At 55.4% G+C, this 20,371-nt stretch overlaps 1 protein-coding gene across 1 annotated transcript in view; it reads left to right on the forward strand.

Annotated features, from left to right (window-relative positions):
- The window catches only part of PSD (pleckstrin and Sec7 domain containing), a 37,498-nt gene that overhangs the window by 12,918 nt on the left and 4,209 nt on the right, over positions 1–20,371 (forward strand). The window contains exons 6-11 of the mRNA XM_063405779.1: positions 7,021–7,215; positions 7,715–7,795; positions 8,300–8,412; positions 9,200–9,258; positions 9,806–9,895; positions 19,443–19,486. Coding sequence (XP_063261849.1) covers positions 7,021–7,215; positions 7,715–7,795; positions 8,300–8,412; positions 9,200–9,258; positions 9,806–9,895; positions 19,443–19,486 — 582 coding nt within the window. The remainder of the gene's footprint in view (positions 1–7,020; positions 7,216–7,714; positions 7,796–8,299; positions 8,413–9,199; positions 9,259–9,805; positions 9,896–19,442; positions 19,487–20,371) is intronic.

A 20,371-nucleotide genomic window follows, 5' to 3' on the forward strand; every position in this document is an offset into this window, starting at 1 on the left:
CAGGGCCCTGCTGCAGGTCCCCAGCAGGGAGCAGTCCAGCTCTCTGCTGTCCAGCATGGAGTGAGCCTCCCCTCACAGTCCCACAAGCAGCAGCTGACAGGGGCAGGTGTGGTTGGAATCTGCCATCTGGTGCGGGGAAAAGGAGTGGAGATTGGGGCTGGAAGCAGGAACTAGGTTGGGAAGCAGGGAAGGCTGTGGCACCAGGGTCTGGGACAGCCCATCATCTGCAAGATCAGTCCTCAGGAGGCAGGGGTTTCTGGCAAGGGAGAGGTCCAAGAAGTTTACTCTTCCCCATCACTGGTGCTACCGACTTTCTAGACTCTCAGTGGAGCTGAGCATGAAGCCGAAGATTTCCAAGTAGTATGAGGAAGAAGTATCTGGGCTGATTGCTCAAAGGTTCTTATGAACTGGAACCAGCAGGTCCTGATGCCTGGCAGGGCTGATCTGATCGAGCAGAGCTTATCCTTGTAATTCTCCCACTAAGGGGTATTTGATGGAAACTGATGAGGAAAGGAGCTAAGGAACCTCTGCAGTCACTATAGTGCATCATCACCTGTGCCAACAGGGCCAGAGCACGGCATTCAGCACTGTCCATGGTCACAAGCAGTACACACTGACTGCCACCACCACAGGTAGATTGGGGACCCTTGGCAGGGGAACTCTGTAGTGGAGACTATGCTTAACACTGTCTGGCAGTCTCAGGGTTGGCAGAGGTGACCTCAGGCTGCAGGGCTTTGGTGTGACTGGTGATGAGCACCAGTGGGTCTAGGTCTGCATGTGCTGCCCTGTGGCTGTCCTCCTTGTGTCCCCAAAAGCTTTGCTACTAACTGTTGCAATAGTTGGGGTCGGGAATCCGGGCTGGAGACAGCCTTGCAGCCTGTGACTCGCCACCTCCCTCAGTGGCAGGAATGGCCAATCAGTGATGTCCCTCATTGCTGGGCTGATGGGGTATCCCCCACAGCCAGTGACCTTGGGTCATGCAGCCTTGTTGCCTACCCCAAGGCTCTAGTGTACCTCAGCACATAATAGTTAAGACCATGCTTTTATCTTGACCTTGTATGTAGGAAGTATGTCTAAGTGCAGACCTACAAAGGCCTCCTCGGGGCTGCCTGCACCTACTCCAGCAGGCTTGATTGAAAGGGATGGAGTGGAGACTGAACCCCCTCCCTGCCCTGCCCACAGCAGGACACCCCACAGTGACATCCCAAGCACAGGCTCTGTTAGCAGGTTATCTCCTGATTTGGGCAGGAGGTGAAAGTGTGCAGGTCCCTTGCTCTCACTGGGCAGAGAGTTGCAGTTAAAGCAGGTTGTCCCTATGGCTGTGACAGACCTCTGCAGAGCCTCCCAGGGCTAGAGAACCCTTTTGGACCCAGGGAGGCCAGCCAGGGACAGATGCAGTGCTGGCAAAATGGTGGGGCAAGAACTGGGGCAGCCCTGGGGACTGCAGAGATTACTTCAGTGGAGACAGCCAGACTTCTGCAACTGCAGGACCACATTGCAGGACTTGGCCAACCTGCTGGGTGCAAGCAGGTGTCCAGAGGGTCACCTGGCTTGCCCAGTCCTATACAGGTAGGCTGTGGGGCATCAGCCCGGTAGGAATGTAAATTGGCAACTTGCATCTCTTTGGGAGTGCAAGCCCTCTGAAATCCAGCTGCCCAACTTCCCTGCAATCCCACTCTTCTGGAGCCAGCCTTGGCCCCGGGCACAATCGTGCCGGTCCCTGAGGTTTGTTCGCGGAGGGAAGAGACGTGACTCGCCCCCCGAGCAAGGCAGGTTCTGCCGGGCCCTCATCGGGGCTTGCTGCGGTGGGACAGAAAGAGGGGTAGGCGGCAGAGGCAACACCAAAGGCGGGGCTGCAAACCGCTGGGGAAAAGGGCCCGAGACCACGGCGAGGGCAGCACGCCTGGAGCCTCGCTAGAGGGAGAGCTGAGCCCTGGAGCTGCGGCAGTGTGGGAGGAGCGGGCAGCCCGCGGCGCTGGCAGCCGCCCCGGGCGGGGGTGCGCCCGCGGTGAGAGCTGCGGCCCTGCCTGAGCGCTGCCGTGGCGGGTGCTGGAGCGCGGCGCTGCCAGGCAGCTCCGCCGCCTGTCTTTATAAGGTTCCTCTTGTTGCTGCAGCGGTCAGGGAGCCGGTGCCCCTCCCCTCCCAGGGCCAGCGCAGGTTTCTCAGCTGGCCTGAGCTCCCAGGTAGCACTGGGCAAACTGGTGAGGATGCCCTGAAGGGCTGTGCCCAGTTTGGGCCCAGTGGGGTGGATTTGGGGTGTGATGCAGGAGGTTGAGGCTGAGAGCTGAGCAGAGGAAGGTGAACATCGAGGAAAGGATGAAGATGGGGGAAGGGAGGTACGGGGTGGGCTGGGGTGATAGCACTGTAGGGAGCTAAGGCTAGGGTGCAGGATGAAGAAGTCTCCTCACAAGCATTGGCACAGTAAGAAATAAAGGACAAGGCTAGGGGGGATTTTCCCCTACGTCAAGCCATGAAGAGCAGCAGGAGCCAGGACATAGAACACATCAGCCCACCACAGCATAAAGGACAGTGGATCCCAGGGATGGCAGGTCTGCCTGCAAAAGCGTGAGCAGCAGCACACACCTGTGGGATGCAGCCCTAGTGTCAGGCATTAATTCCAGCGCTTGGATCTGACTCAGAGCCCCTAGGCTGGTCTTGGCCCAAGGGTCCATGACACCTAGGTTTTCCTGTGCTGACCCTATGGCATCTGTGTCTCTGAGGGAGATGACCACTCTCCATCCAGCAGGTGAGTAACTAGATATTTAGGGCTCTCAGCTGGCTCCAGAAATTGTTTGGTGGGATTGTTGAGTCAGTCCCTGTCCTCTGCAGCAGCAATTGTGTCCCTCACAAGAAGAGCTGGTAGGATGGGGTGATGGAGGACAAATAGAAATCTCCAGAGAATGCTGTTGTTGCAGGAGAGGTTCTGGAAGTCTGCAGAGAAACAAGACTGAGGAGGGGCACAGCTGCCCAAAATTCAGTCCTATCTGGATCTGTCAGCAGTAATGCTGATGGGTGCTGCTGTGGCTGGGTGATTGTTGGACTCCAGAGCTGCCAGAAAGCACAACCAGCCGTGCCTGTGGTTGGAGGCTGGTCTAGCTGACCTTCAAGTGTCCTCCCAGCCCTAGCTTCAGTTCTGTGAGGAATGAACTGGCCCAGATTTTTGCTGTCATAAATCAAAGTCGCTCCACTGAGACCGATGGAGGGAGCTGCGTTCATTTAGCTCAGCCAAAGATCCGGTCTGGTACATTCTTAGCAGCAACATTAGGCAGGCTTGGTTTGCTTGGCAGAGGCAATGAGCATCTAGCTATACATGTGGGCCTTCCAGAATTGAGGAGAGAGTGCTACTTTGCCTCATGGCGCTGTCCCCTGTGGATTTGCACCAGGCTCCTTGCCATGTCTCTTCATGGTGTAGGATGAAACCAGCCTCATGTGGGGAGCAGAGGTACTTGAATTGTGTTTAAAGGTCTGGATTTTCCTGCAGCATGTGTCTTGCCTGGAACTGTGTTAGGACACACCTGGACAGTGCAGGAGCTCAACTGAGCACACCTCAGCTCCTTGGGAACAGGTTGTTGCTGCAGGAAGGGTCCCACCATGCAGAGACGTCTCTGCTGGCATCTGGGAGGTGGAGGTCAGCCCCTTGGGCCTGGCTTTGCAAAACTAGTGCCTGCTTGCTGCTCCACATCCAGGAGAGAAGATTTGGTCCTGGTTGCTGCAAAACCGAGTGAACATAGTGCCAAGTAAGCTTGGTTGATGGTGGAGAGGATGTCAGGACTCCTGCAGTGACACACTGCATTGCAGCCAGGGAAGGTGCTGGGGTCCCTGCTTCTGGGCTCCAGGCAGTCAGCTAGAGGAGGAATATTGGGATGAGATGATGATCCAACTCCAGGAAAGGAGTGTTTGGCCCTGAGAAGGAAAATTTGAGCCCTGGAGAACCATCTGACCTGGAAGAAGCAGTGTGTTTGGTATGGTGGCCCTGAGCAGGAGGACTGTGATTCTGCAGCAGCTTTCCAGGGCAAGGAGTACAACAAATCCTTCTGCTGAGCTGGGGTGGGAAGTGGTCAGTGAGAGCCTCTGTCCCAGGGTGAGCCCTGAGCCCTGTGCTGGATCACATGCCCTCCTTGCAGAGAGCCCCAGATGTGCCTCACTGCTGCACAAAGGGCTCCAGCAAACACCTCTGAGGTGACAGGGGGCCCTGTGCTCCCAATAATGTGAGTGGTGGCAGCACGGAGAGGGATGAGCTGGCATTGTGTCTGCTCAGGAATGCCTTATTTCATGCACACCGAGGATACTTGCACAATATCAAATTTGATCTTTATTCCTTAAGTGTGTATTTAATGTAAAAAATACTGTCTCAGTGTTTCTTCAAGCCAAACTAAAATGTCACTTTACTAAATTCTCCAAAAAACCCTCACCCTGAGACCTGCAATTAGCTCATTGGTGAGAAAATTAGCATAACCTCAATTACCTCAGACATGGACACGTCTCTTGCTCTGCTCTCCATTTACTTGAGAATTGGGCTCTTGTTTTTCTGTCTTTGAGCTGCATATTCTCCAAGCCAATTGGGACTTTGAGTGGTAGCAGATAGGTACCACAAAAGGGGCGTACTGAGCCTACAGAGGCTGACTGTACATATTTACCTGTATGAGAGTGCCTTGAGTGCTAGAAAAAAAAACATTTCATGGCATGGTTGAATAGTGCCTCATCCTGAGAGCAAAGTTATGCTTTGCTGTAAAACACCAAATCAATACTGGGACTTGGTGAGGGAGGGAGCAGCAGATTCCACTGGTAGAGCTACTTTGAGACTCAAGGTTTGAGATCCCTGCATGCCCATTGCAAGAAGCAAGGCAGGAATTGTAGTCACAGTTTGGGACCCTGCAGGGAGAAACAGGTATTGAAGGACAAGTGAGATTTTGTAAGTGGCCCCATGCCTGGATGCTCAGCACTAGATAGGAAAGCTGAGGACCATAGATTAGGAAGAGAGGTCATGGGGGGAGATTCAGAGCTCTGGGTTTGTCCCTGGACACTCCAGGAACTGGCCATGTGAAGGAGGACAACCTGTAAGGCAGGATAGATGAGGTCCAGAAGGATATCAGGACTCATTCTGATGAGTGCAGAGAAGAATTAAAAGATTTTGAGAAGGTAACTGAGCAGCCACTTGCTCTGGAGATGCAGTTAGAGCATGGGGAGTGTTGGAGGGGTGGCTTTGCATTTTGTAGCTCAGCCTGTGGCTGGAAAAGCACCCTTGGAACTGCTGGACTGCAAAGGGGACAGTGCCTGTGCTCTTGTGATAACAGGTAAGGATTTTAGCGAAAAAAAAGTAGTCACCATAACCCATGGCTAGCAGGTGCCAGCTGCTGGGATGGATTAATCTCCTCTGCCTCTGGGAATCAAAGAGCATGTGACCTCTGTCCTTGGTTGAGGTCACAGTTACTGCAGCCACACCAGGAGCTGAAGTGGGGCCCAGGTGTGTGCCCAGCACTGGCACAGCAGCACCCAGCCTGTTCTGCTGTCTGGCACCCCTCAGAGCAGCTTTGACCCTGCCAGACAGTGAAGGCACAGCCAGGCACCAGGGCCCATGCCAGCGGCACCTTTGGATGTGGCTGTTTTGGGAGGAGAAGAGCTTTTAGGCAGGTGGGAGATTTGCCCACAGGATGGGGTGTGCTCATGATGCAGACAGCGATGCTGGAAGCTGCCTGCCCAGCTCCCCAGAGCTGGTGGAGCCAGACCTGGTGAGCTCATGGTGATCTTCTGACCACTCTTGTGGCTGCTTCCACCAGGGTGCATTGGAGTGATAGATGGTCTCCCTGGGGAGGACTGGAGCCAAGTGGGCACAGATCTGCCTCAGGCACCCATCTCGGTCTTACCACAATCACCTCCTGGCACCACTGAGTTCAGCAGTGCTCCCAGCAAAGCACATCTCTCCAAGGACTTGCAGAGTGTTGGAGCTGCTTTCACCAGGGAAATGTCTGACCCACAGGTCTGAGTGCTGAGCAGCTTCTCCTGCTGCATGCTGGCTGAGGCTGACAGGAAGATGGAGAGGATGGCACCTGAGAGCCCCCCGAGGCATGAGGCAGCGTGTCAGTGTTGTGCAGGGCTCCCCTGGGACAGGCAGTGCTGAGCAGGAGGCTCGTCCTTCTTGAAAAAAGCAGAGCCTCAAGGAGATTGGCCTGGGTAATTGGCTCAGGAGAGCAGGCCTCTTAAAACTCAATTAGAGACTTTTAAAAATAAATCGGACTGGAACGTTGTAAGGGCTGCCAGAAAATTTGGGCGAGGTCAGAGTTGCTTAACATTTGTTGTTGATTAGATTCAACCAGCTTTTGGTTGGGATAACTTGTGCACAGCTGAGTCAGATTGCTTCGGGGGCCAAGCCAAGAGTGTCTCCTAACATGGCCATTTAAGGCGTGGTGGGCTGAGAGCTGATGGGCAGCCGGAGAAGATTGCACTCCACTGTGAGCTGGGAGGGTTTTCATTTGTCCTCACAGTTCTCTGTCTTGGCTTTGCCTTCTGTGTAATGCTTTGAAATCACTGGGTGGGCAAAGGTGAACAAAGGAATTAGAGTTGTCTTGTCTTGGGTAGAAACTGCACTTGAGAGCAGCATGAGGAGTTTGTCTGGATTAAAAAATGAGTACAGAGCTGTAGGACAGCATGTGATGTGCACATGTTTCTGCACCAAGTCTCTGCTACAGCTGAGCTTGGCAGAGCCTAAGCCCACACATACAGTTTCACAGGTTCAAAGTGGGGGACTTTGGAGTAGTTGTCCTTTCCTTCCACATCCAGTATGAATGTTGGTTTGAATGCCTTGGTCCAGTCAGTCACTGGTGCTGTCCCATCTGCCAAACCTGCATTCCTACACCTTCCCTTAGCTGACCTCAGAGTGTCTCTGACCAGTGCAGTTCATCCTGGGTCCCAGCAGTGAGTAGCTAGTCTCCAAAGCAGGGTGAGGAACGTGCCTTTCCCAAGAAGCTGAGCAGGGAGGGGATCTGTAGGCAGGCTAACACAGAGTGTCCCTTCTTATTGCAGCGACCGCCCCCAGAGCCAGCTGGTTTCAGACTCAGAGTCGGAGATGGACAGTGTGGAGCAGCTGGCCCTGGGCAGCACCGACACCCTTTCCAATGGACACAAGGCTGACCTGGAGGCTGCCAAACGTCTGGCCAAGAGGCTCTACAACCTGGATGGCTTTAAAAAAGCAGATGTGGCTCGCCACTTGGGGAAGAAGTACGTGTGGGTATTGGGAAGGAATGTTCCATTCTGCAAGGAGCTCACTTGCACCCGCAGTGCACCTGCAGCTGCTGCCCTTGTGGGGCACCAGGCTGGCAGGATCTCAAAACCCACTCCTTGCGACTGGTATACTTGCACCAGGTGTTCCCTCTAAAGGTCTTAAAACCTAGGAGACATCCAGAATTTCGTACCTTCCTACCATGGCTGCATCTTGGATGCTTCAATAAGGTGTTAGGGCAGGGGGGTGGCTAGCTGACCTCTTGTGGGCCCTTCCCTCTATAGCTTCTCCATTTTCTCTTACATGCCCAGTATTTCCAGTGAATTTGTGGATGACTTCTCTGAGTTTCATGGGAGTGTGGGGTGTCTCTGTACTTGGCACACTTCTTGCAACCCTGGGGAGCTCCTAGCCTCTGGAATCCACCCAATCCCTGTGTACCTTTGGCTGTCCCCACAGCCTGGTCGATCCCATTCTCACTCTCCCCCTTTTCTATTTCAGCAACGAGTTCAGCAGGATGGTGGCAGGGGAATATCTGAAGTTCTTCGTGTTCACAGGGATGAGTCTGGATCAGGCTCTCAGGTCAGAACTGAGGATGTGTACATGTGTGTGTGGTGGCCATCAGAGTGGGATCCCAACAGACCGTGCCCTCTGCAAGCAGACCCCATGGCTGCCACCTGGAGATCCTCTTACCTCTTAAATAGGAGAGGGTCATTTCCAAGATGGTCTCTCAGCCATGCAACCAAGAAAAAACATTCCTGGTCTTAACTCAGTGGTCAGTGCAGTTGAATGACAGTCAGGTTCACCCAAGCCTGTCCTTCCAGGTCTATAACTCATATCCTTCTGTTGTTATACCTACCTCCTTTCCCAGTGTAGCTCCTGGGATTGGTGTTAGGTCTCTGTAATGTGCTGTGGGCTTGGAGGAAAGTCCTGCAGTGGGTTTGGAGGGATGTGCAAAGCAGGGCTTCATCAAGCACACAGGGAGGTCTCAAAACCAGAAACACAGCTTCATTCCCTCACAGGGTGAGTTGCAGAAACTGAGGTGGGCTTCATGTGTGACCAGTGCTGCTGCTGCTGCTTTTTCAGGTCCTTTCTAAAAGAGCTGGCCTTGATGGGAGAGACGCAAGAGCGAGAGCGAGTGCTGGCTCATTTTTCCCAGCGCTACTACGAGTGTAATCCCAATGCAATCTCTTCAGAAGGTAAAAAATTGTGCATGTGTGTGTTTCAGGAGACTTGTGTTTGTCAGCTCGGTGAATGTGCTCAAACTGAAACCACAGAGCAGGCAGAGAGCCTATACTGATGCCTTAGAAGATAGCCCCAGTATGTCATCTCCCTCAAATGACAGATTCTTTAGATTATTTTTTTTTTTTTAAAGCCTGGTCTGGTTGGATGATGCATAATTAGGGCTCAACCCATCCTTAATTTTGACCTTGAGTAGATTAGCACAAGAGACACACTTAGCACATTCCTCACCAAATAGACCCCAGCTCTCAGACCCTCAGCTCAGGGAACATCTAAGTGAGGAAATGTTTGCCTAGAACTTTGGGAGCACAGGCACCCACTTCGTACTATTTCGTGTCTTTGCACCTCTTCTGTGTGCATTCACACAGAATGGGTCTGCTTCTGGCTCTGCTCTGGGCTGGCTCTGGGACAGGTGAGGTTTGGGCTGCCTGGCTGGCAGAAGCTGTGTCAGTCCTACCTTGCCATGCTAGGAGCTCTGCAGGATTAGCTACAGCATCACTGCCTGGCTATAGGGGCAGCAGGCTGGGAAGGGAAAATTTGTATGCTCAGGTTTGGAACCAGCGGCCTCCTACCTGCTTACCTACAGGCTGTCAGCACTGCATGTGTCCAGGGTGGGAGCAGGGGGCTCAGTGCTGTCTTGGAGGCTCAGAGACCCCATAGCCTTCCAAGGATGCTGAGGCACTGCAGCACCAGCTGCAGGGCTGGGCTGGGAGCTCTAATTCCTTTCCTGTGCTTGTGCTGCAGATGGAGCCCACACCCTCACATGCGCCCTGATGCTGCTAAACACAGATCTGCATGGACATGTAAGTTACCACTGCCATGGCTCCACTGTCCCCTGTCTGACATCACCACCCTGGAACTGTAGGTGCTCAGGGAAGAGTGAGGACAGTGCCACATGAGCAGGAGGCATGGGACCCCGGGCCCATAAGAGCTGGTCACCCCTAATGTGTTTGGTGAGGAGAGGCAAGAAAGGCTAAACTAGAGGAGGGGCTGATGAAGGAGAGCAAAGGCCTTTGCAGGAGACCTGCTGAGCTGAAAGATATAGAGATGGAAAGAGGATGGAAAAGAAAACTGAATAGGAAAAGATGGTGGGAATGAGACTCCAAAACCAGCCGCCATTGGGAACAGGGAGCACACAGTTTTGGAAAAGGAGGCTATTTAAAACTCTTGGAGTCTCTGCAAAGCCAGCAGCTTCCCCATACCTGCAAACAGCCTTCCAGAGACCTGGCTGGTCCCTCGCCCCTCTGCAGAGGTGGGCTGTTTGTTCCTGGGCTATTGGACCTGCTCCAGCCAACAAAGACCTCTGTCCCAAAGGTAATTGTGATGTTTCTTTCCCCGTGACTCCCCCAGAACATTGGGAAGAGAATGTCCTGCTCCGACTTCATTGGCAACTTGGAGGGACTCAATGGAGGCACTGACTTCCCCAAGGAGCTACTCAAGGTAAATCTGGTTGTTCTCCATGACTGGCCAAGCAGCAGGAGCAGAAGTGAGAGTTTTGGGCTAGATCACCTGGAGGGCTACATGAGATGCTATGAATACAAAATGCATTTACATGTAAGAACAGTGATGGTCCCTGCGCCTGCACTTGTGCTCCTGCCTTGCTGAGGGGAACATGGGCTGCTCCATTCCCCCAGCACGACACTGGAGCTTTGCCTGGGGTTCTGATTCCCTCATTGCTCTTGCTGTGCCTGTATTGCCAGCAAGGGAGCATACATGGGGCAGCTTACTAGGGCTGGTTTACCAGCTGCAGCCAGAGGCTCCCTGGCATCAGTCCTGTGGTACTCAGCCCTTTCTGACTCCCTGAAGCACTGGGGCCCAAAACTTTGGCCGGGCCCTGGGACTGGAGACATCTCTGGTGGCAGAGGTGACATGGGCAAGGCATTGCAATGGGGAGATTGGGCTGGAGGTTAAAGCCTCGGAGCTGGGAACTCACCACACTGGTGTGACTGGGGGATTCCTGCCTTCTCCCTGCCTGACCCAGTTCCTAGAGGGGCTTGGTCAGGGAGAGCAATGTTCAGCAAGCACCTCTGGCCTTGGACTGCTGTGCTTCTTTGGGAAGCTGCTTCACCTGCTCTCAGGAGGGTTTTCTGAGCTGCTGTCTCTCTGTCTCAGACCCTGGGAATAGGCTTAGCTCCCATGGGGTCTGCCAGGCAGAAACTGCTGCTGATGGTGAAGCGCTACAGTTGGCAAATACTCCTGATGTGGAAGATGGGTCCCACAGTGTGCTGGAGCCACAACGTGGGGGAGGTGCTTGATGAAAAAAGGCAACAGAGGATGAAAAGCTGAGCTCCCTTTTCAGCCTTTGTGGGTCTATTTCTGGCTGTGTCGCTCACCCCATCATTAAGGGGTTACCAGCAGTTCTCAATAGGGCTGTCCTCCCTCTCAGCCCACACTTCACCAGTAAAAGGAGTTACTCAGGAAAAAATCTCCTCTAATTTTAAACCCAGCTCCAGGAAAGGCTTTAAACACACAAAATGGATGAAAACATATGAAATGTGAACCCTGGCCCTTCAGTGCTGCTGCACCTTGGAGTATCTGAGCTCCCCAGACTTCTTGGTGCCCCCTTTGCATCCCTCACTGCCCTGTGGTTGGGTGCCTACACTTGAGGCATTGCCCTATTAAACTTAGCCCCTCACAGCACCAGCAGTTTAAACATGTATGAGATGAAGTTACCACATCAGATCCCAGACAGAGGGAAATAGGACAGTGTGGAAGTGCCATGAACTACAGGCTTTCTCTTACGGGCAGGGACCAAGACCTTTGCTGGCTGTGAGGAAGTGGAGGGAGGCTGCAGTGCTGCAGCACAGCCCCGCACAGCTCTGCCGGCAGCCCAGCAGCTGGGAGGCTGCTCTGCTAAAAATGGCCTGTTCCCTCTGCAGCTGCAGTGCTTCCCACCGCTGCTTCTCAGCCGCCTCTGTACAGGAGCCCTGCCGGGGAGGGGGAGTGAAAGACAGCGTGAGGAACCTCAGGCAGGGCAGGCTGAGCTCTTCACCTGAAGCACCATTCCACTTTGGAAACCCCCTGCCCATGCAGGGGTGAGTAGGTTTCTGGGGCAGGTGAGATGGAGAAAGTGCTGTTGACTTGTGCTGGGGGGAGAACTGGCAAGGGATGCTTGCACCTCTCCTGGGCAGCATTAGCCAGCTCACCTAGAGAAGACACTCTTTTCCTTCTGCCCACGGCTTTTGGCTATTTGATGCTTTGTGGTCCCTGCACAGGCTCAGGCACAGACAAATGGGGAAAGGCTCTCCTGCTGCCCTGTCTGTGTCAGCCTGCATTAGCCCTGTTAGCCAGAGCAGGATGCTTCCTCCGAGGCAGACCTGGCTGGCAGGCTGTGCCTGGGGACTGAGGCTCCTGTGCGAGCGTGCCGTACAGCTGGCTGGCTAATTTTAGCGCTCCAGGAGCACACGCGTTTCCTAAGGGTAAGGGGAGGGGAAGGGATGGTAGGCTTCACAGGAGCTTCCCAAAGCTCTAGGCCGGGTCTTGGGCAGCTTCAGCACCACAGAAGGAAGGTCCTGGGGGCTCTTCAAAGCCTGCCTGGGTGGACAGCACGGGCTGCTACCCCATGGACTTCAGAGCTGGAGGGCTGGAGGTGGCTCTCACCCAAAGCACTCACTGCCAGGGAACTGGGGCAGTAGGGCAGGACCTAGGTGGCTGCAGGGGCACAAAGCCACCATCCCCTGTGAATCTGAGGACATCATCAAGAACAGACCCACAGGGAGCCAGAGCACTCCCCTCGTCTCTGGCTGCAGGGAGTCCCAAGATAAACGCAGCATGATGCCTGAGAGCATGTGGCAGCTTGAGTCAGACGAGAACTTTATCTGCTACTAGATAATACATGTAAACAGTCCCAGTTTTATGCAGAAGCAATGAAAACACTAGAAGAGCTTTCACAGCTGAGCATCACATCCCCCTCACTGCCAGTGCCTCATTACTGCACAGCACTGCTGCTGGAAACCCTTTCCTCTGTCTCTGAAAGTTCCCCTGGAGAACTATACTCTGCAGGCAGGGCTGCCCAGCTCTCCAGCTGAGATGTCCCCCTGATCAGGCATGGAGCCATGCCAGGGATATAAGAACCTATATAATGCTGTGCCTGAAGGTGCCCACATCTGCAGGCTTAGACCTGAACTCCTGTGGCCATATGATGGCAGCTGCCCATGCAACAAGGAAGGAGGTGGAAGCAGGACATCCTGGAGCTGGTGATATTTTGGTTAGCTCTTGAGACATTGCTTTTCTCTTGACAGTGTGATTGCAGCCCAGGCCCCCTGGGATTTCACTCACCGTTGCAGATTGTCTGTTACATTTCAGATGTTGATTTGACCTTTATATGATTGATCACTTTGTGGAGCCTTAGCTCGTCCCCATCTTCCTTACTTTTTTAGCTTAACCTTGTGCTTCAGTGGCTGGCAGAAACAATAGTAGGGCCAAATTGGGCCCCATTTCTCACCAGCACTGCTTAGCAATTGCAGGAGTGAGCCAAATCTGTGCTGCCTTCCAGCCTAGGAGCCTGGAGGACGTCGCAGATGTTAATGAATTAAGCCTGACAATGCAGTCGGGTCCTCGGGGGAGGAAGGTAGGATGGGCCCCCACCTTCCAGCTTGGAGGCACAACAGCAGGGCTCAGACGCTCAGAGTGCTGGGTAAGTGATTAGCAATGTGGGAAGAGAGCCCTGGCTCCCACCTCTGAGCTATAATCACAGGAACGATTGCTCAGTCTAATCCCTCAGGCTTTTTTTTTTTTTTTTTTTTTTTTTTTTTTTTTTTTTTTTTTTTTTTTTTTTTTTTTGCCTCTTTCCCCTGGGAGCGATAGGCTGCCCTGCCCCTGTCTCCTGTGGCTCCCCTGGGCCTCAAAGGTAGCCCAATACATCTGATGTGCCAGACATCCATGCCCCCTCCCTCACAAGTTGTGCCAAATGATCACTATGCCAAACAGTTAGGATAGAGTGGAAAATTTCCCCCTCTCCACTGGCTGCATCTCCTGCTCAGTGAAGTCTAACTAAATTACACATCGATCCTCGTGCTTTCTGCAAGGATGCCCAGCTGTTTGCTTCTTCACAGGAGCAACTGCCTGAAGCATCTCTGTCCTGCCCATAACCAGCTGGGTGACTTTGGCTACTGATGTTTCCGTCCTGACCTGAGAGGGACAGGCAAGAGGCTTAAGGGTGGGGTGGGTATTGAAGATGGAAAGTCTGAGCACATCTCCACTGGGCCCATCTCCTACCGGCTTTGTAGGTCCCTGGTGTGGGCCGGGCTGCAGCAGCAGCTCTGAAGCCTCCCTAGCTGGAACGGAGTGGAGGTGCCACCTGGCCCCTGGAACTCGGGAGATGTCACCACTGCGGGCCCCCCAGGAGAGCACGGCCACCTGCTCCCGCTCTCCGCGGAGAGAAGGCAGGGACGGCCAGCTGGTGCACCGGAGGCAGCTCCGGCCACTCGTGTGGCATCAGCGTCAGGGACGCTGTCCCCGCAGGTGGGATGCCCACCGCCGGCCCCTCGGCGCGGCCGGCGCCGCGGGTCGCCATTGGCTGCGGCGGGCGGGGCGGGGCAGCCCCGCCTCTGTCGGGAGCCGCCGCCGAGCCCGGCCCGGCCCGGCCCCGCTTCAACAGGCGGCGGCGGCGGCACAGCGGCCGCGGCGGGCAGGGCAGGGCCAGGCAGGGCAGGGCCGCCGGGCTCCTCGCCGGGCGCCCCGCCGGCCCCTCGCCGCCACCGGCAGCATGATCGGCGTTAACAGCATCAACAGCAGCGCGGGGCGCATGCGGTCCCGCTCCATGTGCTCGGTGCGCTACGGGCGCAACTACCGCGGCGTGGAGACCTTCTGCTACGGCTGGCCCCAGCGCTCCCGCACCCTCAAGCCGGTGCTCTACACCGACCTGGTGGTCAGCCGCATCCAGAGCCGCCGCAAGAAGAAGCCGGTAAGCGGCGGGTCGGGGAAGCGGGGGGCGCCGCTGGGGGATGCGCAGCGCCCTGCGCCCCAGCGGGGACATGGGCGGGTGATTCTGCCCGGACAGTCGCCGTCCCACCCGCTGCAAGAGCCTCAGCCCCGGTACGGATGTAGCGAGCAGGCAGCCCAATCCCTCTCTGCTGCCTGCTTTCTGCGGAGCCGGGTCTCCGCCGTGCCCCCTCCGCCCGAGGGTCCTCGTCTCCAACCCTGAATATCCCCCCCCGCCATCCCACCCCGATCACGGGGGTGGCGGGAGCGCGACAAGACCTGGGTGACATTGCGCCGCTTACCGTGGTCTGGCAGCAGTGCTTGCTCGAAAACATCGCTGCGAGAGGAATCCAGGACAGAGCCGTACCGCTGGGACTTGCCCTACGGCTTAGCGTAAGTGACAGGCTCTGCGGGCTCTCTGCCAGGGCTTGCACTGCGCCGTGCCCTGGCCAGCCCAGCCAGGGCAGACCGGGACCCACCTGAGTGTCGGGGAGAGCCGCAAGGCAACGCGGAGGGGTAGCGCCGCAGCCCCGGCTCCCAGCCGAGCAGAGTTTGAGAGGAAGGAGTGGCTGCCAGGACAAAAAAGGGCTTTTTACTGCCTGGAGCTTGTTCGCTGTGAGCCGGGATCCGTTTTGGAGGTGTTAGGCTGGTGCGCATCGGTCCGAGGTGGGGAGAAGCGAACAGGCTGTCTCTGGGCGCGTCGTGCCTCGGTCGGGTGCCTGCCTCCGGTGTAGTAGCGGGAAAAGAGCCCACACCGGCCCCTCCTCGCAGACAGGCTGGGGCAGAGCAGTCGGGGTTACCCCAGACCTGCTTGGGCTGCCCCTGTGGCCAGAACCAGCCCGGCGGGGCCGTCGGGGCCGTGCCAAGCCGCGGTGCTGTCATAGCGCAGTACGGACTGGGGGCAGCATTAAGTTGTGACGCACTCGGATGGAAACATGCAGTTGGGAGATGCTCGGCCGCTGCTTCCCGCGCTCTGGAGCTGCTCTGGGAAGGGTCTGCTGTCCTGGGGGTGACAGTTGCCTGGGCAAGAAGTGTTTTAAATATTTTGAAAGAGTTTGATGCAGCTAACAGTGTTACTGAGTTAAAAGTGTGGGGCCAGGATGGGTAGCTGTCACCTGCTGCCACCCATGACTGCAGCAGGGTGAAAGGTGATGCACAGGACATTGACCCCGTGGCAGCCCGTTCTACTGGGAAAAAAGTCTGTCCCCAAGTCAGTCTGCTCTGTGTGCACACAGGAGCCCCTCTGCAGCAGAGGGGGGCGGGGTGGGAGGGACACAGTGGTGTATGCAGCAGGTCTGGTATGTGCCAGGTGATGAGTTGTTCTTGAGCATGGGTTGTGTATGCTGTGGAGGTGCAGGAGATGCAGGGACGGGTGTGGGCTGCCAAAGTGAATTGGGGACCTGACATAGGTACAGTTACATCTGACGTACAGCCCTGATATGACCCTGTTGTTTGGATCTGTGCAGCTGGGGCATCTGCGTGCCTGGGGGCCCTCACAGAGCTTTGTGGCTGGGTGTAGCAAAGATACTTCGCTAAGGAAAAGTTGGGGACAGACAGCAATTGAGCTTTCATATTTAAATGCTGTCAGTCACAGAGAGAGGTAGAATGACTGCAGGGAGGGTGCTTGGTGGCTGTGAAGTCTGTCTTGAATGTCGTGAATCCATGGCCGGTCACAGAGATGACAAGAGGAAGGGGAGCCTTGATATGCACAGGGCATCTTGCTGCTTGGAGAGCTGAGCACTGTGTTTAGCTGAGGAGCTAGCAGACTGAAAAGGGGATGTGTCCATAAGAGTAATGATGCATAAAAGAGGCACTCTAGAAAGGGTTAAAACCCTCATCCAGATGCAGAAATTCCTGCCTCAACCTTCACCTGTTACTTGAGTGCTGGGCTCAAGCCCTCAGTACAGTCCCGTGGCAAAGCTGTGTTCAGGCCAGCTTGTTACTCAGCTCCACAGACCATCACTGCCTCTGGTCTGATCTGAGGAGCTGAAGCCGAGTGTCTTGTCCCTACCCTGCTTATATAGGCTGTCCCCAGCAGGACTGGCCCTGTGGCTGGGCTGGAACACCAGAGCTGCCTGCCTCTTGCCAGTGCAGCCCCTCAACTGTCCTTGAGACGTTTGGCAGAGCAGGACTCACGGACAGCCTCTCAGCCTACTTTTGGGAGGGAAAACACCAAAGAAAGATGTTGATTCAGTTAGAATTCCCACTGGGACAGTACATTCCTAGGTCTCTTTAGCGTTGCGCATGTCTAGGGCCGAGCTGGCTGATTGGCCTGGCATGCTGCAACAGTGAGCTCATAACCCAGCGATGGCAAAAAAACCCAACCACGCTTGGGGTCGTCATCCGTAGTGGCAGGTGGCCAGTGCCCAGCTTTCTCTTGAGTAGTACTTGCAAGCTCAGAGATGCCAAAGAGTTGCTGTACTTTCAGCCCAGGGGAAATGAATCCATGGAGCAAAGAGTCTGGAGAGAGGGACTGGCTGAGAGATGAGTCTGGTGTCTGGTCTCTGCTGACGTGGTTGTGAGTTAGGCTTCAGGAACCTGCGTCACCTGCACTTGCCCAGCAGAAACGATCTGTGCACCAAAGAGCCCAGAATTCTGTGGACTGACAGGCAGTGGCTCTGCTACAGGACTAGAACAGCAGGATGGGCTTTGTGGCTGGAATGCATCTCCTCAGCTAGGACTTGGGCTGAGTCCACCAGCTTTGTACCTGAGATTGGTCTTGGTTGGGGCTGGTGTTTAGCCAAGCAGAATTTTGGCAGGTTTTAAGTGTAGATGTAAAGCTTTGTGTTGCCCTCTCAGTCCCGTAGTTTTCCTGTTTGCCTCTCATTGTCCCCTTACACAGGAGTGTTGAGCAGCCCCTCCTTCCTGTCTCTGAGGTGGGGTACTTGGCAGCCCCTGCTGGAAATGGGCTTGGTGGGATGCTGTTGGGGCCTGTAGCAGGGCAGCTGGAGTCTTTCGAAGCCATAAGGCAGTTCAGTCTTTGAAGTATTCACCGAGAGTCCCAGAGCCCAGGTTTTTGTACTGCAGGCCCTGTGCCATCCCAAATCACTCCTCGAACATCTTCTTCTATTGGCTCATTCACTCACCATTTAGCAGCAATCCTCCCACAAGCCCTGCACGTGGCTAGGGTCCTCCCCAGCCATCCAAAATCTCTGCTCAGCTGGCTCACATCTCCCTTCCTTAGGGCAGGGAGATGACACTTCTGTGTATCACCAATGAGCCAGATGGAAGCCAAGCCATGTGCCATTCTGCCCGCCCTCCCTGAGGTGCTTTTCTGCCATTTCCAGTGCCCCCTACTCTGTTCCATTTTTAAGTCTCCTTTTCGTGTCTGTTAGTTCTCAGCATTTTTCAGTTGCATCCCTGGCAGTGAGTAAGATCCCTTCCCTTCTGTTTCCTATAGAAACTCCTTATCATCCACATTGCTCTGAGATCCTGCTTATCCCCCTGTTCTGCTCCCAGATTATGTTCTGCAGGGCTTTGGATTGTTTTTTTCCTCCCAGATTCTTCTCTAAGTCTCTTTGCTCCTCTGGCTGCCTTGCTGCCAGCCCACTGGTGGGTACCTCCTGCTCACAAGTTAGCATCCTGCCCCTCTGGCACTGGGACCACATGAATGGTTCTGGGATCAAATCTTCTCTCAGGCTCTGAGGCCATTACCGCTTTACAGGTCTCCTGTCTTCCCAGGAGAGAACTGAACCCTACTTCCTGCCTGCTAGATTGAGACGATCCTTCCCTCCCCTGAGAAACAAGCTGGTGCTATGCCAGCATTTCCCCAACAGGAAAGTGTGGAAGGAGCTGGGTTCCCGCTCCGTCCGGGTGCTGTCCCTCTTGGGAGTGATGGATGTCCCTTCCCCAGACACCGCTGGGGCCTGTCTGCTGGCCAGCATTCCCGGGCCCCTGCACGCCTCCAGCTGTACTTTCTCAGCCACCAGCAAGATTTCTCAGCAGCAGTCTCTGGACCAGTGATAGATGTTGACAGCTGCATGAGCAGCCTGTGCAGGACTTGATTATTTTCCTCCAAGGATGATGCCTTCCAGATCTTGCTCTGAAGCCCTCTGTGTGCACTGTATTGAAACCCTTTCTGGAGCCTCCCTGACTGCAGAGCTGTGCTGAGCACTGCTGGCTTGCACCCAGCTCAAACCGGACAAACACTTGGGAGTGGGGCCCTCGAGTATCCTGCTGCAGGCAGGCATAGCTTGTTCCTGTGCAGAAATACAGGCAGCAGACCCTGTCTTGCTCAGATGGATGGTGTTTGGATCTCCAAGGAGGGAAAAGTGTTTGGGAGTGCTGGGGAGGGGGTAGAGACAGGCCACAGCCACTCCAAGCAGCTGCCTTGACCAGCCAAGAGGACAAGGTCCTCTGAGGGCCTTATGAAGGACAGCATGCCAGGATCTCTACCAGTGCAGGGCCAGCACGGTGCTGAGTCTCTCACGAAGTGTGTTCCTGTGGGAGCAATGGAGTGCTGGCTGCTGCCATGAGCTGATCTCTGCCAGCCCAGGGTGGGTGGCTGACTGCGGTGAAGTTGTTGGCTGTGGTCTCTTGTGGAATGGGGCTTCTGGAGGCCCTGGAGCAGGCTGAGGTTCCACTGAGGAGATTGAAGGTATGCACCAATGAAGTCTGTCCCAAAAGCTTGCTCTCCTTGGGCTAAGGCCTCCTGCAGGCTGTCATTTTTACCAGCCTGTAACACCTTGGAATAGGGAGAAACACTTCTCCCAAGCACTTGGAAATGACAAGTGCCTCACCATTATGCTGCTAACACTGTGGCACTGTCACAGGCAGATAGAGACAAAGGGTAGGAGGGGGCAAAATGCCAGGGCCATCCCCAGCATTTCTTTGGGGTGTGGGGGGCTTTGCAGATTCTGCGGTCCCCAGGACGAGGTGTCTGTAACCTTAAATCGAGGTCAACTGTCTAGCCTAGCCAGAACAGGGCTGAACCAGAACAAACTGACTTGGGATTACTTTAACTTCCAGTGTCCCTGAGCCAGCCCGGCGTGCCTCCTGTGTTCCACGGAGCACACCCCCAGCCCGGCACCGCTCTCCTGCTGACTCCCCACTCTTCTCTCTGCAGGCGCTGTATGGCTCCATCAAGAATGAGAAGCTGCAATGGGCCATGTAAGTACCCCTGCGGGGGATGCTGCTGCATGGCACAGGGTGGGCAGTGAATCCACCCAGCCCCAGAGGCCACACGAACCGTGATGCTGCAGGGCAGGTGCCCCTGTGAGGATGAGGGAAAGAGAGGGAGCTTGGGCTGGGGTGCAGGCAATGTACCCGTTGGCTGCCCTCAGCACTGCCGTGGGGCCCCTTCTCCATCGTGCTGGGGGAGAGCCACCTGAGGTTGGCTTCTTGCAGCTTTGGCCTGGATTTGCGCCTTTCTGGCTGTGCCTGGGGTGGGGATAGACAGGTTCTGGAGGTGCTGTGGCTGTGCTGGGGCCCCACAGGTTGCCTGCACCTTCGCCCACAGCTGCCATCTCCAGCAGCAGGAGTGGCAGCGCCTGCGCTGCAGGGATTAATCAGCCCGGTGCTCCCCAGCGCTGAGCGATGTGCTCGACCGCTGCCATGGAGACGCCGGCAGATGCTGAGGGGTTTAATTAGCAGCAAGCAGCTGAGGGAGTGAGGAGGCAGCAGCTTTGGGCTCCCACATCTTCCTGTGGGCGGGGGGGAGCGACACCCGTGCTGCCTGCCTGTAGTGTGGGGCCATGACCCGGTGGGAGCGGGCTGCCTGCATCCTGCCCACACCTGCTCCTGTCCTTGGATGGTGCTGCCCAAGGCCTTCCACCACAGTCTCCATGCACCCCTTTGCCTCTGGCTCTGGGCCCTGTGGTCTGGATGTCACCCCTAAAATGTGGGGACCAGAGCCTGGGTCTCTCCTTGTGGGGATGGTCCATTCTGTACCCTCTTTCCTACCAGCTGTGAGCCTGTATGCCATGGGCTGGGAGGCTGTGGTAGTGCCAAGCCTTGGGGTACTGCTCCTCCATCACCCCTGGCTCATCAGCCTGG

Source organism: Prinia subflava, chromosome 9 (assembly GCF_021018805.1).
Source record: "Prinia subflava isolate CZ2003 ecotype Zambia chromosome 9, Cam_Psub_1.2, whole genome shotgun sequence".
NCBI classification, from domain to species: Eukaryota; Metazoa; Chordata; class Aves; order Passeriformes; family Cisticolidae; genus Prinia; species Prinia subflava.